Consider the following 20,231-nt stretch of genomic DNA (forward strand, 5'->3'; position numbering starts at 1 on the left):
TAATAAGAGCAAAGAAAAAAATGTGAAGTTAAAACTTAGCAAGAAAACTGCAGATCTCTGAGAAATGGAGCCATGTGCTGGAAGGAGAGGCAGCTTAGAGATGACTTCTTCCAAAATTAGGTTAGAAGTTCAATGTAATTCAGAACAGGAAATCAAACCAGATGTTAACATCCCCAGAAGACTCCCAACATCAAGATCATTTGATGGAAGAAAGTCAAAAATAGTGTAGAAATGTTTGGAAAAGTTAAGGGAGGGCTGGAGAGGATCGCCTAGCAAGACATTGTGTATAAGCTTTAAGGCCACAGTAGCTAAATTCATGAGGTATTAGGGAATAATCCACAAGTAGAGCCTAAAATATATTAAATGTAAATCATTTTATTTCATGATTCCTACTCATTCCCCACCCTTAACTGGGAAAAAGATGCTGTGAGGCTTTTTAACATGCAGTGGGGGGGCACTGCGGTGCCGCCCCCCCACACACACACCATGGCACACGTGTGGAGATAGACTTGCAGAAGTCAGCTCTCTCTGTGTGAGTCCCAAGGAACAGCTCAGGTCTTCAGGTTTAACAGCAGCCTCTTTACCTGCTGAGCCATCTCGCTGAATTGAGAGCCACAGTGGGTTTTTGTTGTGTTTGGGGGTTTTTGTTGTGTTTGGGGGTTTTTGTTGTGTTTGGGGGCTTTCGTTGTGTTTTGGGGTTGTTGTGTTTGGGGGTTTTTGTTGTGTTTGGGAGTTTTTGTTGTGTTTTGGGGTTGTTGTGTTTGGGGGTTTTTGTTGTGTTTTGGGGTTGTTGTTGTTGTTTGTTTTCAGGTGATTGGTAATGGAAACCACTATTCACTTGTTTAGGAAGGGTGGGGGGGACATGGGAGGAGAACGCACTCAGACTCTGATAAGAGAATGAATGTGTACCCCACTTTGCAGACCCCAGCAGCAAGCAGAGGCAGCAACAAAATGGAGGTGGCTAACTCCTTCCACGAGGAGTGGGGACCCAAAGCTGGAGGTTCAATCCCCACTCATGTACATTTGTTCAGCGAATACTCACTAGGATGTTCTAAGAGCTGTAATGCATTGTGGGTAAAAGGGGACTGCTTCCTGGTTGTTGAACTCACCCTGATAACCAGGCAGGCATGGGTATGTTTTCATGAAGAAGCTATAGAATTGAGATGAGGAAGTTTAGGCAGGAAATCTGGAGGATGGGTGCTGGACAGCAAGAACCTCTGGCCAAGTGGGTTGAACTGAGCCCGGGAAGGAACAGAACAAGGGTCAGGCAAAGATACCCAGGAAGGGTCAGTCTGGGAAGTAACAAGGTCACCCAGGTTGCTCGGGCCACCTACTTACCCACTGAATATAGAGGGTGACTTTTCAGCCACCCTGGGTTTCTGCACATACCTTGGTGGTGGTATGGCCGCAGTGAGTGATACAGAAACCTTAACAATCAGTTTCAATCATGGGTGACAGAGCAGCTGTCACACAAGCAAGACATTTCCATGGCCACGGTCACCTACTGGGCCAGGGAAGAAATTCCTGCCTGCTCTTCACCTGCCTGAGAGGCCGGGTCAAGGATAGCAGCCCCAGCACTGGCCCAGTGGTTGAGAATGCATGTGTACTGCTCCTGCCAAGGACCTGAGTTTGGTTCCCGGCACACACATTTATTTGGTGGCCCACAACTGCCTGTAATTCAAGCTCCGAGGGTTCTGATTCCCCCTTGTGGGTTCCACAGCACCTGCACTCATGTGCACATACTCACACATGGACACACACACATACATAATTAAAAATAGAACTTTCTTAATTTTTAAAAAAGAACAAGCTGGATAATGCCTAAAGAACTCCAGCTAAGGTTGTCCTCTGGCACACACACACACACACACACACACACACACACACACACACACTCACACTCACAGAGATGCATGTGCACCCATACACACACACACACACACACACACACACACACTCACACCACTCACAGAGACGCATGTGCACCCATACACACATGCACACCTGCACACACCCCTCAGTTCTTCCTAGAGGTCAGCTCTCCTCTGATCTCTGATATGTGTGGTTGTATCTGCTTATTACATGTGCTAATTTATTAAGATCGTGTCCCAACTTCATCACACAGTTCTGTACTTCCGTCTTTCATGAAGTCTCTTCAGAGGCATGGGTCTGTCGGGGAGCGCATTTTCATGGGTTTTTGGAGGTACTGCCAAGGCCCTTATGTTCATGAGAACTGAAACACACATTCTCTCAGCTCTTTGTGGGGACATGTGGAGAAAAGGAGACAAGCCTGTGAAATGCAGGCATTTGGGGACAAGTTTCCTTGTTGCTGTGCCAGTTGAAAGCATTTCACAGACAGCACCTGTAATTTGAGACAGAAAGTGGTGGGCAGACTCTGGGTCTGGGTTCTGCTGTGGCGTACATTCTGAAACTGTGGTGAGTGTGTGCCGCTCAGCACTGGTGGGCTCAGGCCAGGAGTGCATCTCTGGATAGCTCTGAGCTCTGTTGTGTGGCTTGGTCTCATCCTGGCCTTGGTGGAGGCTGTAGAAAGATGGGGTTCCCTCCCCTTGACCCTTCTTTGGTTCATCTTTTGCTCACTGACCTGACTGCCCCTCAGATTTTTTTAAATTAGTTTTTATTTTATGTGTGTGAGTAGCTACAGGTACATAAGTGCACCATATATGTGCTGGGTGCCCGTGGAGGCCAGAAGAGGTGTTAGATCTGACGGGACTGGTGTTGCAGGCAGTGATAAACCACCGGTTAGGTGCTGCCACTCAGCAGGGAGAGTTCTTAACTGTGACAGCTGCCTCTCCAGCCCTGCGTCACTTTCTGTGAACACTGGGTCCAGGGACCTCTACCCACGGATAGTGGAGTGGCAGGATGGTGGGAAGGACACAGACTTTGGGGACCAGGATTTCTAGGCTCACATTCCTCCTCTGTGCCTTCATCTTTAAAGATGGGATGAAAATATCCGCCTCGTAGGGTGAAGGCTGAAGGCTGAACATGTCTACTAGACTATTCTGAATTCTGTCTCATGCGCTTCCTTTTTGGAAACCAAATTGCTCTTTCCTCTTTCTTTATGAAACGATATTAGCAAAGTCACTATTTGCAAGGATTGCTGATACATAGAAATATCTGGTGCCGGGCTGGAGAGATGGCTCAGCCGTTAAAGGCTGGGCTCACAACCAAAAATATAAGAAATATCTGGTGCCAAGAATGAACCCCCCTCCCCGTGTGTGTGTGTGTGTGTGTGTGTGTGTGTGTGTGTGTGCATCTCTCTGTCTCTGTATCTTTGTCTCTGTCTCTGTGTCTGTCTCTTGTATGTGTGTCTGCATCTCTCTCTGTATCTCTCTCTCTTTGTCTCTGTCTCTTCTCTCTTCTCTCTCTCTCTCTCTCTCTCTCTCTCTCTCTCTCTCTCTCTCTTGTGTGTGTGTGTGTGTGTGTGTGTGTGTGTGTGTGTGTGTGTGTGTGTTTCTTCAGGTCCTATCTACCCTGATTTTTTTTTTAAACAGAGTATCTCCTTGACCTGGGGCTTGCCCATTAAGCCCCAGGGATCTGCCTGTCTCCACCCCCCCACCCCCCAGTAGGGGTTACACACCTGACTTTTCCTAAGTGATTTCTTAGGCTCGAACTTGGGTTTTTACACTTGTAGGGCAAGTATTTGTTACCTGATCCATCTCCTGAGGCTCTACTATGTGACTCTCACAGGTCAGCCTCAGCCTCGCCGTCATCTGCGGGTGAGTCAGGACGCAGCTCTCCACAGACTTTTTACTGCTTTATTAATGAATGACGAGGCTGAGAGGCCTCAGAGTGTCCAGCCATCCTGCCCCTGTGCCACTGTGGTTCCGCTGAGGGCTCTCCCTGCAGGTCACCTCTGCATCCTGTGTGTGAGCTTCTGCCACATTGTTTATGTGGCACACATGGTGGATTTTGATGTTTCTGTGGGGCTGCAGCATAGTCTGAATGCTAGGAGCAAACACTTGGGCTCTCAGAGGTGACATCGGTCCTGGGGGCTCTGAGAGTGTGCCTCCCAGCAGACACATCTCATGGTGAATCAGCAACTTAAATCACCAGCCTCACCTAAGCTAAGGCATGCTGGGATTCCATTTGCATTCCTCAGGGGAATCATGGGTATGTACTGGGCCCACAATACATTCATTGTTCCACTTCTGTCCCAGTCTACTTCTTTGATTGCTAAAAGGTTGGGTTTGGGTACACATTTGTGTGCTATTTTTATCCCAGCTGTTGTTCCGGTGACCACAGTGTCTGTGGGGCCAGCCTCCCTGGTCTGAGGAGCCCCCTGTTCATGAGCTGACCACCTGCACGTGTTTGCCTCTTCCTTGTCTGATGGCAAGACAGTTGAGTTTGATCCATCTTATAATTAATACCTGGAGGGATGTAGGTGGCTATAATGATGCACCCTTTCTGGGCTCTCAAATCCTGCTTTGTTTGTTACACTCAGCCTGTTCTCCAGAGTTGTGTAACAGATGCTAAAGAAGCCTTAGCTTTTTATTCCTGCTAAAGACAAGGCTCCCTGCCAGCCACTCCTGAACATCTACCTCTCTTCATCAAAACCCAATCCAGTGCTAAGAATAACTTTCATGGCAAACTTCTGGAAAGTCATCTTGATTGGTCACTCTACACCAGGCAGGGACAGGACGTTTGCACAAGGAGCAGAGTTAGCTGTGGAAGTCCCCTGATGACTCAGGCTAAGTCAGTGAGTGGCCAGAGACTGGGTCAGGTATCCTGCTCCTCTCATTAGCTCAACTTCCCCACCCCTACCCCCACCCCCACCCCAGGTCCAAGGAAACCGGCCACTTCCAGGTCATAGATTCCAGCTTGCACTTCCCAGTGGGCATCAACTGGAACTCCAAACAACAGAATTTCTTTTGGTTTTGGTTTGATTTAGGTCATTTTCCTCAGTTGGAGTCTACTTCCTTCTGATGTGGTCCAGGTCTTTAAACCCTTGACCTGGCAAATGAAATGTGAGGCCCCCTCCCCCAACAGAGAAAACCCACCTCAAACTGCATGGCAAGTAAGTCCACCCTGGAGGGCCAGGACAGTGAGTTAGTGTGACAGGCAGTAAGGGTGGGGTCAAGGCAGGCCAGGAGGGCAAGGACTCGCTCCGTTTCCTTCACTGCCTCACCCCTTCACTCAATGCTCTCGCCTCTGAACTCTGTTGCTTTTGTTGAAGGGGAGTGTTGCCCAAAGCCTCCTCTAATGAGGCAGAACCAGAAGCAGAATCCATTCCAAGGAGCAGCTTTTCCCAAAATCAAGCTTGCGGCTGGGGGATTGCTCAGTGGTTAAAGTGTCTGCCACACACACAGCAGATGTGAGGACTGGGGTCTGAATGCCCAGAAGTGGACAGAGTGACCTTCCTGTAACTCCAGCCTCCAGAAGCTGGACACAAGGGATCCCCAGAATAAGCAGAGTAGAGAAACTGGTAGTGTCAGAAAGCTCAGGGTTCAACTGGGAGACCCTGCCTCAGTAGATAAGGTGGCGAGCATGTAGTCAAGGAAGATTCCCAGTGTCAACCTTGGGCCTCTGCACACCTGCACATGTGCACCCACAGACATGCACAACATATGTGGGGGACTTTTCTAAAAAGTAGTTGGCCTCCTCTTTAGACTCAGTGATCTGTCACAGGATCAGCCATAGCTGCAAGGGAAGCTAGGAAATACTGCTTCCTGTTTACCCCGAGAGAGGAGAACAAGGGAGTGTGGTGGTATTGTGTTCCCCAAAATATTGTGTACTCTAATAAATTTATCTGGGTCAGAACAGACAGCACTAATACAAAGCTAGAAATGTGCGCTCACCTTTAATCCTAGCATTCAGAGATAGAATCCTCTGATCTCTGAGTTCAGCCACATGAAATAGCCAAGCATGTGACACAGCCTTAATCCAGAAAGCAGCTTTATCCAATGGTAAACAGAAAGAATATAAGCGTAGACCAGAACTAGAAGATTTTGGCTGGTTAGCATTCAGGCTTTGAGCAGTAATTCAGCTGAGACCATTCGGATGAGGACTCAGAGCTCAGTCTGAGAGACAAGACCAGCTGAGGATCCGCAAGTGAGATAGCTGTGGTTTGTTCTGTCTCTCTGATCTACCAGCATTGACCCGATAACTGGCCTCGGGTTTGATTTTATTAATAAGACCTTTTAAGATTCCTGCTACAAGGAAGGCCGGCTTGAGCTTGATGTGTGAGCTAGCACACAGCACCCACGACCTCAAGAGTTTTTTCGTACTCCATTTATGATGACTACAATAAGTTCTAGAACTGAGGAGTGGCCTGGCTAAGGTCCCATAATAGACAAAGCTAGCATCTGGCCAGGTCTCCTCTAACTCCACATACAGAAAGCCACCCTCAGGACCACACTGTAGATGCTATTTCACAGGTTGTGAATAAAGTTATATTGAGAAAATAAGATATCATATAGGAAATAAAGTAATTTATAGTAAAGACAAAGCACAGATAGCTTCCCCTCAAACTCTGCCTACTCCCTCCATCCCTGTGACCCTGGGGTTATTCACTGTAAGTCACCAAATCAAAGCCGAGTCACACCAGCCCGTCCTCTAGGTTCCCTGGTGCTATGTTAATTCTTTTATTTTCTAGATTTATTCTGTTTAGTGTGTATGAATGTTTTGCCTGTGCCCAGAGAAGTCAGAAGAGGGCATTGAATTCCCTGAAACTTTGCGGATGATTGTGAGCTACCATGTAGGTGCTGGATGTTGAACCCTGGTCCTGTTCAGAGCAGCCAGTACTCTTAACCACTAAGCTATCTCTTCAGATTTCTTTAACATCCTACCCTTTCAGTAGGGTGTATGTGTGTGTGTGTGTGTGTGTGTGTGTGTGTGTGTGTGTGAGAGAGAGAGAGAGAGAGAGAGAGAGAGAGAGAGAGAGAGAGAGAGAGAGAGAAGAGAAAGAGAAAGTATGTATGTTATTACAGACTTGACCTCATGATGGGTGCCAGGATAATGTAGAATTTCTGTGTCTTTGTTAATGTGCTGTTCTTGTCTTCTGTCCCCTTCTGTTATTGGACCAAACAGAAGTGTTCTGCTGTTTCTCTCTGCAACATCTCCACAGAAGTCCTGAAGGTCATCAATGCTACCGAGGAGCTGATTGCAGAGTCTGCAGGGCCCTGGGAGATCCCCCCAGTACCAACTGACAGAGACATGGGGATGTTTCCTCTTGGGACAGACCAAGTGAGACTGGACAAGCAGCTGACTTCCTTGGAAGAAAACGTAAGAGGGTGTGAATGTGCGAGTGAGGGTGAGCATGTGTGAAGGAGAGAGAATACTAGCTGCTCCCAAATCGTGCAAGGACGTGAACCACCACTGTGGCTAGTGTGTCCTTGGGGAAAGGCTGAGGCAGGGCTTCCCAGAAGCAAGGATGAAATCAGGAGTCAACAAGTGACTATGAGAAAGAGGGATGGGGGTAGTGGGCACGCTTTATCAGATCGGGGAGAGCAGCGGATCTCTGTGAGTTGAGCAGCTGGTTACCAATGAGTTAGGAAGCGCAAGCTACAGAGAAACTGTTCGAAGAAAAAAAAAAAAAAAGAAAGAGGGATGGGGAGCAAAGCTTAAGAGGAACCCCTCTGTGCTTTGTGCTCATTATCAATTACGTTAGCTGGGAAATGGCGTCTGCAGTGTGGTCCCAAGGGTGCCTTCTGTATGAGGAATTAGACCTGGCGAGACTCTAGCTCTGTGTGTTATAGACCTTGGCCTGGTCACTTCCCCTCCTTAGGGAAGATGGTGTAGGGAAGGGAAGAGTCGAGAAGCCAGAGCAGCTTCAGCCTGATGCTGCAGAGAACTCCCAGGGGAGAGCTGCATCTTGGACCTGGACTTCTCCACAGCCAGCCAATGCTTCCGTCCTTCTGCATGCAGGTTGAAAGTCTTCCAAGGTGGTCCTCTGGGGGGAATTGAGATGTAGGGAGTCAGTGCCTAGTGAGGCTTTGGGGATAGGGAGGGTGCTGAGGAAAAAGTTAGAGGCCGGGGAGCTGGCCCAGTGGCTACAGTGCTTGTCACACAAGTGTGAGGAGTTTAGATCCCCAGAAATCCACAAAATGCCAGGTAGATGTAGTGGCCTACACATAATTCCAGCCTGTAATTCAGAAGGCAGAGACAGGGGTCCCCAAGTAAGCTGGCTGGCAAAACTAGCTATCATGACAAGTTCTGGGTTTGGTTGAGAGACCCTGCCTCAGTGAATAAGGTAGAAGCACGATGGAGGAATGATTGCTGATGTCAACCTTGGGCTCCCACATACGTGTGTATTCACACACACATGCAAAACATGTGCACACACATAGACACAGAAATGGAGAAAGAAAAGAATATTCTGTGGTGTGTGCTAAAGTAGAGCGAGGCTTTCTTCAGGACGTTGTGACAGGTAGGCAGAGAGACCTGGGGGGGGTTGAGCCCCTGATAAGACCTGGGTGAGTAGGAGGAATTGATAGTTGAGGATCAGGGAGGGGGTGAGTAGTTGGAATTTTCTTTGGGTTGCCAACGAGCTCCCAAATAAAAACACGGAGACTTATTATGAATGCTTGGCCTTAGCTTAGACTTGTACTACTAACTCTTTTAACTTCATTTAACCTGTTTCTCTTCATCTGCATTTTGCCTGGGGCTTTTAACCTTTTTTCCTTCTGTATGTCCTACTTTCCTGCTTCCTCTGTGTCTGTCTGTCTGGCCCCTGGCATCTCTTTTTCTTCCTCACTCCTCCCCTAACCCCCAGCCTAAATTCCTCCTCCTGCTTATTCACCCTGCCTAGAAGTCCCACCTCCTCCCTTACTGTTGACCATTCGGCTTTTTATTAGACCAACTGGGTGCCTAGGTAGGCAAGGTAAAAACAGCAACACATCTTTACATAATTAAACAAATGCAACACACCTTTGCATAGTTAAACAAATGTTCTGCAATGGGCTGCGGAGATAGAAAATGCCCAAAGAGACCTTAAGGAATGATCAAGCAAACCCAACCAGATTCCTGCTGAAGACAGGCCAGGGTGGTGCAGGCATCATTTGGGGACAAGAGGAAGACAGAAACCTAATGAAATGTGGGTGATCCGCTGTCAGGGATAGGGGTCCGGTCAAAAGGATTAGGCAGGATTCTTTAGATAGTTTTTGATCTAAAAGCTTCACAGGTGAGTCTGGGAGATGGTTCTGAGCCTCCACTAAAATGTGGGCATCGAAGAATCTTTGTTGAGGGGAGTATGTGGAAAACCGACCACATACAAAAGCGTGGCCCAGATAGAGTCCTTCCACTGCCGGATGAGGGTAGCTGCTAGAAACACCTCGGTTCAGGGCTGGGGAATATCTCCGTGCATGAAGTGTTTACTGTGCAGCATAAAGACCTGAGTTATGTATGCTGGATTCACATAGAAAAGCCAGACACGGTGGCATGTTGTAATCCTGGAGACAGGTAGACACCTGGGGCTTGCTAGTCAGTAAGCCTAGCTGGGCAAGTTCCTGGTCAGAAACCCAGTCTCAGCATTCAAGACGGATAGTAACTGAGAAGTAACACCCCAGGCTGCCCTTTTGCACGTGCATGTACACACACACACACACACACACACACACACACACACACACGCACATGCACACGCAAACGCGCACACACTGACAGTAGTCATTTTTTTCTCTTTATTTAGAACAAGGACAGCACACCTTTCTTCTAAAACCATATTGGAAACTACATGGCCTGTGTGCAGTTTCATGGCATAGAATGATTATGTTGTTATTTTGTTGGGGTGGGGAGGGCTCACTAGTATTTTCAGTTCAAAACGTGTCCACTTATCCACTGATGCAGGGTGTCAGAAGCCCCAGTGTGGATAGATATGTGGTTTCTAGGCTGGGTCTGCCGCCAACTGCTCCCTTCTTCATCCCAATTCCAGCTCTGTCCGTTCTCAAGAATGAACTGCCTGCCTCCTCTCCCCTCCCTCCCCTTCCCCCTCCCCCTATTCCACCCTCCTTCCAGCTGTTCACCTCCACCTCAGAAGAGAAGGGTACCCATGCTCCTTTGAATTCTGTAAGATGTTGAGTAAGAATAGGAAAGATTCTTCCCCTGCATCTCTCTAATCCAGCAGATCACAGGTGGGGGTGGGCGCTCTGCCCTGTGGTCCCCAGCCCCAGGATGGAATTCAGCTGAACAGCAGGGAAAGGCAGGGCCGGCTGCAGCTGGTTTAATTAAATCATGGCTTTTGTTGGTCTGCACTGCAAAAAGTGCATTTCATCCCTCACCCCTCTCTGCCTGTGTGCCCAGGACTCTCTGATAAACGAGAACATTCTGTTTTGAATATTCGCCCTTGGAAATGCTGCTAAGGCTGTGGAGGCTACGCAGCTAGAGCTCGGAAACACCACTCTTAGTGCCTAATCGCCTCTTCTGCTCAGTGGCTTGTTAACTTATCCGATGAGAGGAGAACAGGGAAATTTAGAGTCCAGTGGTCTCTGTTGCATTAGCTCTGTGGACTCTGCTCTTGTCTCCCTAAAGTCTACACCACTCTGGGGCTCCCCTCACCCTCCTTAGCTGCATATGGTGGGAGCTTGATTCCTTGGGCAGAAAACCTGGGTCTCTGGGATTTACAACTACTTCTAAGAAGAGTCGTCCAGCTGGGAGGGGGGAGATTTGAAAAGAGACTGTTAACTGAGATGTGGGCAAAGTTGAGAGGTAGGTACCAGAGGGCTGAAAGAATAGGAATGGAGGAAGCTGTACCACCCCTAGGTGGTACAACCAGAGCTGAGGAGAGCTGAAGCCTGGAAGAGTGTCTCCACCAGTGGAAGCTAGAACCAGAGAGTGGGCTCCCAACACGATTTTAATGCTCCCTTGCCTGAAACTTCTTGTTGGTGTCTCTTGTTGACCAGGGAGACATGGCCATGAGCGTCATATAGACCAGTGTCTTCACCTCATTTCCTGTTGGTGTGATAGTACCCCAGCAAGAGCAACTTAAGGGAAAAAGAGCTTATTCTGCTCACGATTCCAGGTTACAGTCCATCACTGTGGGGAAGTCACGGTGCAGGAATTGAAATAGCCCATCACCTGACATCCACAGTCAAGAGCAAAGAGCAGTGAATGAATGCATCCATACTGGTATTCAGCTCACTTTCTCAACTCTTGTCCAATCCAGGATCCTTGCCTAGGGAGCAGGGCCACCCACAAGTGGGCAGGTCTTCCCATTGATCAAGATAACCCTTCACTGAGATTCCCTTCCCTAGTGATTCTAGACTGTATCAAGCTGACAATTAAAAGTACCCGCCGGGGCCCAGGACAGACCCAGCAGGTAGAGCATTGGCTGCTCTTCCAGAGGACCTAGGTTCTATTCCCAGCACCCACATGGCAGCTTACAACTGCCTATAACCCCACTTCTAAGGAATCTGACTCCCTCTTCCATCCCCCACACTGTGCACACATGGAGCACTTAATGTATACGCAGGCAAAACTTGTATACACATAAAATAAAAACAAATAAATCTTACAAAACAAAACAAAAAAAACCTAGCCATCACGTGAAGTCAGCCAAACAGGAAGACCAGAGAAGTGAAGAATAGAAATGGATCTGAAATGATCCGCAGAGAGCAGCCAGCACAGCATTCTCAGACCTGAAGTGTGAGCAATAGGGTGAGCCACCTCAAGATTTTCCTCAGGGGAGTGAATGGAACAGAGGAGTCAGCTCTGTCCCCTCCCACTCCCATCTGAGGACCTGGCTCATCTACTTTGCTCTAAGACAATGGCAACTTTCACTAACCTTGATTCCACCCCCTGCCACAGACACACACACACACACACACACACACACACACACACAACACACACACACACACGCTTTCCTTTTAGTTTCAGTTCTTGTTGTCCATCTACACAACCGTGGCAGCAGACATGGTAGCAATGCCCAGCTCTGCCACTGAAAGCGGACAGAGCAGAGGACATTGGTCCTTTCCAAGATTCTCTTGCTGCCCCAAAGCTCTAAAGAGGAGGTGGCCCCAAAACTCATGGCAGCCACTGCAGTTACTTGGTAACTATCTGCCCTTCATGAGCAAGGAAAAAAATACTACCATCTACTGGTCCTCTAAGGTATATTTCATGGAAGCCAAGTCCAACAAGATGCTATGGGGACCAATAAATTGGGGTGGTTTGTTCATTCTGTGAAAATTGAGATCCATACATAGGAGACTCCTGGAAGTGGGGCTGGGGTGATGGTGGGGCCGGGGTGATGGTGGGGTGATGGTGGGGTGATGGTGGGGTGATGGCCGGGGTGATGGTGGGGTGATGGTGGGGTGATGGTGAGGCCGGGGTGATGGTGGGGTGATGGTGAGGCCAGGTGATAGCTCAGTGGGGTAAGTGTTAATCCCACGGAATGAGAGTAAAGACCACCACCCAAATTAGACAAATTTATATCAAGCTTTAGCCAACCTGGTGACGGCCTCTCCCTAAATTCAGGATTTAAGAGGTCAACCCCAAACATAGGAGAAATGGGGTTTCATAGCCCCAAACTGCAAGGCTAGGGGACTTCTGAGGGTTGGGGGATTTTCAGAGGAATTTTGGTCAGGTAGGAACTTGGCTGAACATCTCAAAATTATTTGGCAGAACATCTTATCAGGGTGGAGGTCAGAAGTGAGTTAAATTCCATAGGGTGTAGAGCAAGTCAAATTCCAGGAAATGGGTCAAAACCCAGAAAACAGGAATGAACTTACTTTGGCCTGGTGACAAGATGGCTTCTAGTCTTACATGTAGTCGGGCTGGTCCATCGTAAGTGCTTGCCTTACGAATGTCAAGACCTGAGTTCAACCCCCAGTACTGGGGAGGCAGAAACAAACATGCCAGTCTAGCCAATGAGTGTCGCTGTCTCAAAAAATGAGACGAGAAGAGCCTGAGGAATAACAGCAAAATTGTTCTCTGATCTCCACATGTATACACACAGAGACACACATGTACACACAGACACACACACACACACACACACACACACACACACACACACACTCACACACTATTCCTAGAATCTTGCAGTAAAGAAATCTTTGTAGTGCTCTTTCTCCTGGTAATTTGACCACAGAGCCCATCCATAATGAACATCTCTCCAGCCATTCTGACAAAGACTCCCTGAATAGCAACCCATCGGGGAGAGGCATATCACAGGCTTCAGTGACCAGTGTGAAGAGGACACAGATAACTCAAAGTAACCGCTGTTTGCTCTCAACATGGACCTCACTAAGCAAATATTCCTAAGTGACTTTCAAGAGGGCTGTTTTTAGCAAGGTAGAATAACATTTTATGGAGTGGCATGCTGACTTCTGCTGTGGCGAGCCTGGAACAGAGCCACTGCACAGCCCAGGTGTGACCGGAGGACATCTCGATCCGAGGGCTGAAGTGTGGAACTTGATAATATTCCAGCGGAGACTGGGGCTGGCAGCACCTCAGGGTAGAGATGCTAAAGGCATAGGACCTGCACCAGCCCTTCCCAGCTCACGTCCAGGTTCCACCTCACCCCAGCTGTGAGGCCAGAGCAGGCATAGAACATCCTCATCTTTAGCACAGTGCTTACAACTGGATCTATCTTTAGAGTCACCCGAACATTCAAAGAGTTACATCACGGTCCCCAAGAGGATCAGCCGGTGAAGAGGCTTGCCGCCAAGCCTGACAATGTGAGTTCAATCCCTAGCACTCACGTGGTGGAGGAGAGAACTGACTCCTGCAAGCTACACACATACTCCTCTAACCTACACACACACACACACACACACACACACACACACACACACACACACACATCCTCTGACACATGCATGTGAACACACACAAACACACAAATAAGTGGAATTTTAAAAAATAAGTCCTACGAATCTCTTGCCTTAGTTCTTGGCTCGATAAATATGTCACCATTACCATGATCCTCCTCCAGCCCTCCAAGCCCTCACTTGAACTGAGCTCAGTGCAGACCTCTGTGTCCCCTCCCCCAGTGCCAGGAGAGCAGACTGAGAAAACACAAAGTGAAAACATGGCCACTTAACTAGGCTGAGGGCTCGGATCTGTTCCTATTGCTTTGTCTTGGCTGTGATAAAAATAATTTTTAAAAACACATTAGCAGATAATGGGGTCAGTTTAGAGTAGATCCAGCCCTGGGGTGAAGATGTGCATTCCTCTTGTTCCTGGTAAAATGAGTGATCCTGGACATGGCATCGGCGCCACCATCACTTCCAATTTCACCCAGTTTAATCTTTGCCTGTGGTTATGCTTAAACAGGCCATTTCACATAAATAATTCCAAAATAATCCCATCATGAGTTTATTTCCACTGGATAGTGCTGTGGGATGTTCTGTATGTCCTGTGGGAGCCCGTTCTCGGGTTCCTCATGGCTTTACCCAGCAGGTCCACATAGAGGATGATTAGGACCACGGGCCTGAGTGCAGGTGTCTGAGATGGTCTGCACTTGGCTGTGCTGGAGGATGGTCTGTATGTCAAGTTGCTCTGATTGGTCAGTAAATAAAACCTGATTGGCCGTGGCTAGGCAGGAAGTATAGGCGGGACTAACAGAGAGGAGAAAAGAAAGAACAGGAAGGCAGAAGGAGTCACTGCCAGCCGCTACCCTGACAAGCAGCATGTGAAGATGCCGGTAAGCCACCAGCCGTGTGACAGGGTATAGATTTGTGGAAATGGATTAATTTAAGCTATAAGAACAGTTAGCAAGAAGCCTGCCACGGCCATACAGTTTGTAAGCAATATAAGTCTCTGTGTTTACTTGGTTGGGTCTGAGCGGCTGTGGGACTGGCGGGTGACAAAGATTTGTCCTGACTGTGGGCAAGGCAGGAAAACTCTAGCTACAGGATAGTCCCTGTGATAAGCCCCTGGACAGATTCACGGTTCACATTGCTGGCATTGGCTCGCTGTCCACTTTCCTAAAAGACTTTCCTTGTGCTTGGAGGAGAGGAGAGATGTCAAAGGCTTCCTGCCCTCACTTAAGTGTGAAGTGTTGATAAGCAGGGGCTCCCATCCCCCCCAGTGTTGAGCCCAGTTTTCTCTGGCCCCTTGATGACTGGCGCCCCCTCAGAGAGCCTAGCCAGTCCCTGTCCACTGGGTTCAGAGCTGCGCTGTCTCCGCAGGTGTATCTGGCGGCGGGCACGGTGTACGGGCTGGAGGGACAGCTGAGCGAGCTGGAAGACGCTGCCCGCAGCATCCACAGCAGCACAGGCGAGACGGAGCTGGCAGACCTGGAGGACCAGGTGGCTGCAGCTGCCGCACAGGTGCACCATGCTGAGCTCCAGGTGAGCCCCTCCTCTCTGCTGGGTTGAAGCAGGAAGCTCCCACTTCGTAGACACATTTCAAAGTCAGGGTACCTGCCAGGCCCCATCAGCTCTAGCAAGCTAGCATAGAGGTGGCCAATTATAGCAAAAGACTCTAGCAAACCTTTTCTTTCTTTAAGATTTAAAAAAAAAAATACATATGAGTATTTTTCCTGCATGTGTGTATGTGCACCATGTGTGTGATTGGTCGGAAGTCACTGGATCCCTTGGAACTGGAGTTATGGATGGCTGTGAACCTCCATGTGGGCGCTGGGAGCCGAAGCCCAGGTCCTATGCAAGAGCAACAAGTGCTCTTAACCAGTGCTCATCTCTGCAGCCCTCAAGCCTCTCCTGAAACAGAAAAGGTCTCCCCCTCCCATAGCAGAGCTCCAGTTTATATTATCTGTCAGGATTTCCTTTAAGACCTACGCTGTGGTGGCGCACGCCTTTAATCCCAGCACTCGGGAGGCAGAGGCAGGCGAATCTCTGTGAGTTCGAGGCCAGCCTGGGCTACCAAGTGAGTTCCAGGAAAAGGCGCAAAGCTACACAGAGAAACCCTGTCTCGAAAAACCAAAAAAAAAAAAAAAAAAAAAAAAAAAAAAAAAAAAAAAAAAAAAAAAAAAAAAGACCTACGCTGATGGTGGAGGAGATGGTTCGACCAGAAAGTGCGTGCCACTAAAACCCGAGGGCCCATGTTCAGATCCCAGCCCCCACACAGAAAACCAGGCAAGCTGACAGGTACCTGCAATCCCAGTGCTGAGGAGCAGAGGTGTGAGCATCCCTGAGGTCCATTGACCAGCCAATCTAGTCAGATCCATGAGCCCTAGGTTCAGTGAGAGATACTCTCTGAAAATGTAAGGTAGAGAGTGATTGAGGAAGGTGCATGATATCAACCCCTGACATCCACTATACGTGTGCATACATGTATGTGCACTCACATGTGTATATACACAAACTTGCACACACACATGTGCACACATGCACACTCATGCTGGTCTCCTCCCATTTCATCACAAGGCCACACTCTCATACTGTGGGTTATTCCCTGATGTTTCCCCACCAGGGACTCAAAGCTGCACGAGAGCCAGGGACCGTTGTCTGGCCTAAAGGAACAACTCCTGACACTTAACAAAAATGGGGTAGGAGCTGGAGAGATGTTTCAGCAGCAAAGAGCATGAGCTGCCCTTGCAGAGGACCTGGGTTCTGCTCCCGGCTCCCATGTCAGATGCTCACAACTGGTCAGAACTCTAGCTCCAGGGCATTCGGTTCCCTCTTCTGGCCTCCATAGGCACCTGCACACACATGCACAAACCCACGCAAAGTACACGTGTATGTATATGTACCTGAGGCCGTATGAGAGGAGCAGCAGGTGTCAGTTGAGGTTCAGGGTGTTGAGCCATCAGGAGTCAACCCCCTGATGGATAAATATTGGTCAGGCAAGGCCCCCCATGATCGCAGACCCCAGAATGTCTCTTGCTGCTGCTCTTTCTCTGATAGCTGGCATGGTTGAGTTGGGTGTGGGGAAATTCCCCACTGCCTGTAAGGTAATGTGTTTACCTCATTAGAATCATCCTGTTCTTCTGGGCAATTTTACCTACAAATTATTATGAAGATGACTTCCTCCCTAGCTGTACCTTCTAACCGATAATAATGTTAGCTTATACAGAGCCTTGATAAATAAAAGTATATACAAAGATATGCTTTTTTTTTCTTCAGTCAAGACCTTTGAGTTCCACTTTAGAAGCTGCTTTAGATTAAAGGGGAACCATTGACTTCTCCAGCAGCCAGGCTGGCCCTAATTCTCTAAATCCTTAAATGAGACAGACACGGGTCTCGGTGTCCTTGTCCCCCTTCCTGCCCTCAGTTCTCCTGACACAAGAACTAGTGACAGACGGGTTTACACCCTAAAGACCTATAGGTCTGATTGTCTTTTATGTACAAAAGTTTAGGTTTGTGATTCCTTTAGGATTCCTTGTAAGATTAACTTTCAAGACGACAGGAAAATGACTGATTCTTTCTTGGCAGCCTGGTATACGCCCTGCCAGCAAGAGAGTTATCTGTGAAAAGACACTTTCTGTCTACTTATGTTCTGGTGACCTGCAATAAGTTACTTAGAAATAAATGTATATGGGATATTGGGGTGACTGTTTTTAATCATATAAGGGAAATGAAAAAACATGTTACCTGTACTCTGTAGGAATTTAGCACAATCTCTGTATGGGATCGAGATTAGAATTAACAGATGTTTCTTAGAAGTGCTTTGACCTTTAAGAATTCTTGTGGAAAACAACGACTGTTTTGCTGAGCGGGGCTGGCAGCCATCCCATGACCTTGGTCACAGGACACTTCAGGCACACTTGGGGCTCTTGTATTATTGTGTATTGTGAAGGACAAGAGTCATGGAGGCATGTGATGCTCCCCTTCAGTAAGACATGCAGATTAAGGTTGGGGACCTCTGAATGAGGAAGTATTTTATGTAACAATTGATAAATACATCTTTGTACGGCTGTGAGAGCCCAGCCAATACAGTCCAGCAAGTCCATCAGAAGAGACTGTTGAGTAAAGAAGGAAATGATCAAGAGAATGTGTGAGTCTTTTTCCTACCACCCCCCCTCAGATAGACGAGCCCAGGACATGCCAACGCTGCAGATTTTCCCTTCGAACCCTGAGTGCTGTCTTAGAGGCTGGTCCTCAAGGCAGCAATATATATGTGAACAAAAAAAAAAAAAAAAAAAAACCACTTTTTTTTTTTTTTTTTTCCGAGACAGAGTTTTTCTGTGTAGTTTTGGTGCCTGTCCTGGATCTCACTCTGTAGACCAGGCTGGCCTCAAACTCACAGAGATTCTCCTGGCTCTGCCTCCTGAGTGCTGGGATTAAAGGCATGTGCCACCGTCACCCGGCTTTAAAAAAAAAACTTTTTAAGGGGTAAATAAAGGAATGAACAGATAGTGTGCACTTCTCATAGTTTCTCAGGCTATGGGTGAGGAGCAGAGCTTGGATACAGCCATCTCCATGGAACACCGTCATCTACATTCTGAAAATGCTTCTTTGCCACTTTTGTGAATGTGCACTTGTCCCTCATGGATCAGAGCCAGTCATAGGCTAAACCACTGACTCCAAATGGGATCTGTGGGTATTCTCTCAGGAAGCCACACCATTTTATTTCCTTTATAAAGGACTTGGTATAGGTCTACTACCCATAGACTACTACAGGACCCACAACTAGGCATGTCTTAGTTAACACACAACTTACCACAACTGGTGCTTGTCTGTAATTCCAGCATTGAGGATTCAGGTTGAGAGTTCAAAGTCATCCTTGTCTACAGAGCAAATTCGGGGCTAGCTTGGGCTACATGAGATGTGGGCTCAAGATACATTAGTAAAGAAGAAGATGGGAGGTCCATGTGTTTCTCTAGGCCTAGGGGTGGGGTGGGGCAGGGCAGCAGTATGGCTCAGCACAGAAGGGCACTAACCACACAGGCCTGGAAACCTGAGTCGTCTCCCACAGAAACTCTGTGTAGAGATAGAAGGGAGGAACCAGAGAAACAATCCAGGAAAGTTGTTCTCTGACTTACACATGTGCTGTAGCATGTGTGCCCCATATGCACTTTATAAATACGTAAGTAAATTATTTAAAAAGAGAGAAACAGCAGGAGTTTCATCCATATCCCTAATATCGGTACTGTCTTTACTTTTTTTTATTTGTTTTGTTTTTCAAGACAGGGTTTCTCTGTGTATCCCTGGCTGGCCTAGAACTCACTCTATAGACCAGGCTGGCCTTGAACTCACAGATCTGCCTGCCTCTGCCTTCTGAGTGCTGGGATTAAGGCATGTGCCACCACTGCCCGGCTTTGTTCTTATACCTTAACACTGCGTCCTGGCCAGGCCTGAGGAGATGGCACAGCACAATTGGTGAAGTACTTGTCTTGCAAACACGAGGCCCTGGTTCCTGTCCCCAGATCCCAGTTTAAAAATATGAAAGAAAATGCCTGGCATGGTGATAAATTCTTGTAATCTCACTCTTGAGGAGGCAGAGCCAGGCTTGAGACCCTGGGTAGAGACCTGGGAGGTAGGGCCAGGAGGTAGAGAGCCTGAGGCTTGCTGGCCAGCCAGCCTGAGTAAATTGTCTGGCTCCAAGCCAGTGAGAGATTCTGTCTCATAAACAGCCAGGCCAGAGACTCTTCCCACCCTCTTCTGCAGTGTCCCTGAGTGGGGGTGTGGGCAGTGTGATACAGACATCCCATTTAGGGTGGAGCACTCCAGAGTCACCTGCTCTTCACTTTGGCCAGCCATGACTCTACATTAGCCACTGACCACAGCACACAGAAGCTTCTTTGATGAGAGACGGAAGGTGGAGTAGCTATGGATGCAGATGGGTGTGTAGAAGGCAGTTGACACCTGCGTCCAGTTAGCAAGCAGGTTCTCCCCTGGGGCCTGGGACCTCCCCAGCCACGGGTGTTTGGGCGGACTTACAGAACAAGGTGTTGAGTTCCACCTGTGGGGCAGGCCTTACATCCAGCCAGAAGGTAGGTAGTTACTCCCATGACGTTCATGCACGGCTGCACAACTGTGGGTCTCACTTTTTGAAGTTTTTAAATCACCTCAGCAGTACCTCCCTGAGGACCAAGGTCCAGGACTCTGCAGAACAAACTCAACTCTTATTCTAACCCACAGAAGACATCCTGGCCACTCAGACCTAGGTGGCTCTGGGCCAACATTGCCATGCTCCAGGCCTTCAATTTATCCCTGTGCATACTCTAACAGGGCTGTTGACATGTTCTAGAACTGTGAAACTAGAAACTTAAATTTATGCATTTCTTGTGTTTTGTTTTTTCCTTACAGCACTAGATAGGTAGACGTTGACTGAAAGGGCCAGGTGCTGTGGCCCATGTCTGTATTCCTAGCACTTAGGGCATGGAGGCAGGGGGATCAGGAGTTCAAGTCATCCTCAACTACATAGCA

General features: G+C 48.2%; 1 protein-coding gene across 1 annotated transcript in view; it reads left to right on the forward strand.

Annotated features, from left to right (window-relative positions):
* Positions 1-20,231, forward strand: part of LOC114681281 (myosin VIIA and Rab interacting protein) — a 198,096-nt gene that overhangs the window by 171,308 nt on the left and 6,557 nt on the right. Inside the window, 2 exon segments of the mRNA XM_028854725.2 lie at positions 7,048-7,242; positions 15,090-15,251. Coding sequence (XP_028710558.1) covers positions 7,048-7,242; positions 15,090-15,251 — 357 coding nt within the window.

This window comes from Peromyscus leucopus, chromosome 7, assembly GCF_004664715.2.
Source record: "Peromyscus leucopus breed LL Stock chromosome 7, UCI_PerLeu_2.1, whole genome shotgun sequence".
NCBI lineage: Eukaryota > Metazoa > Chordata > Mammalia > Rodentia > Cricetidae > Peromyscus > Peromyscus leucopus.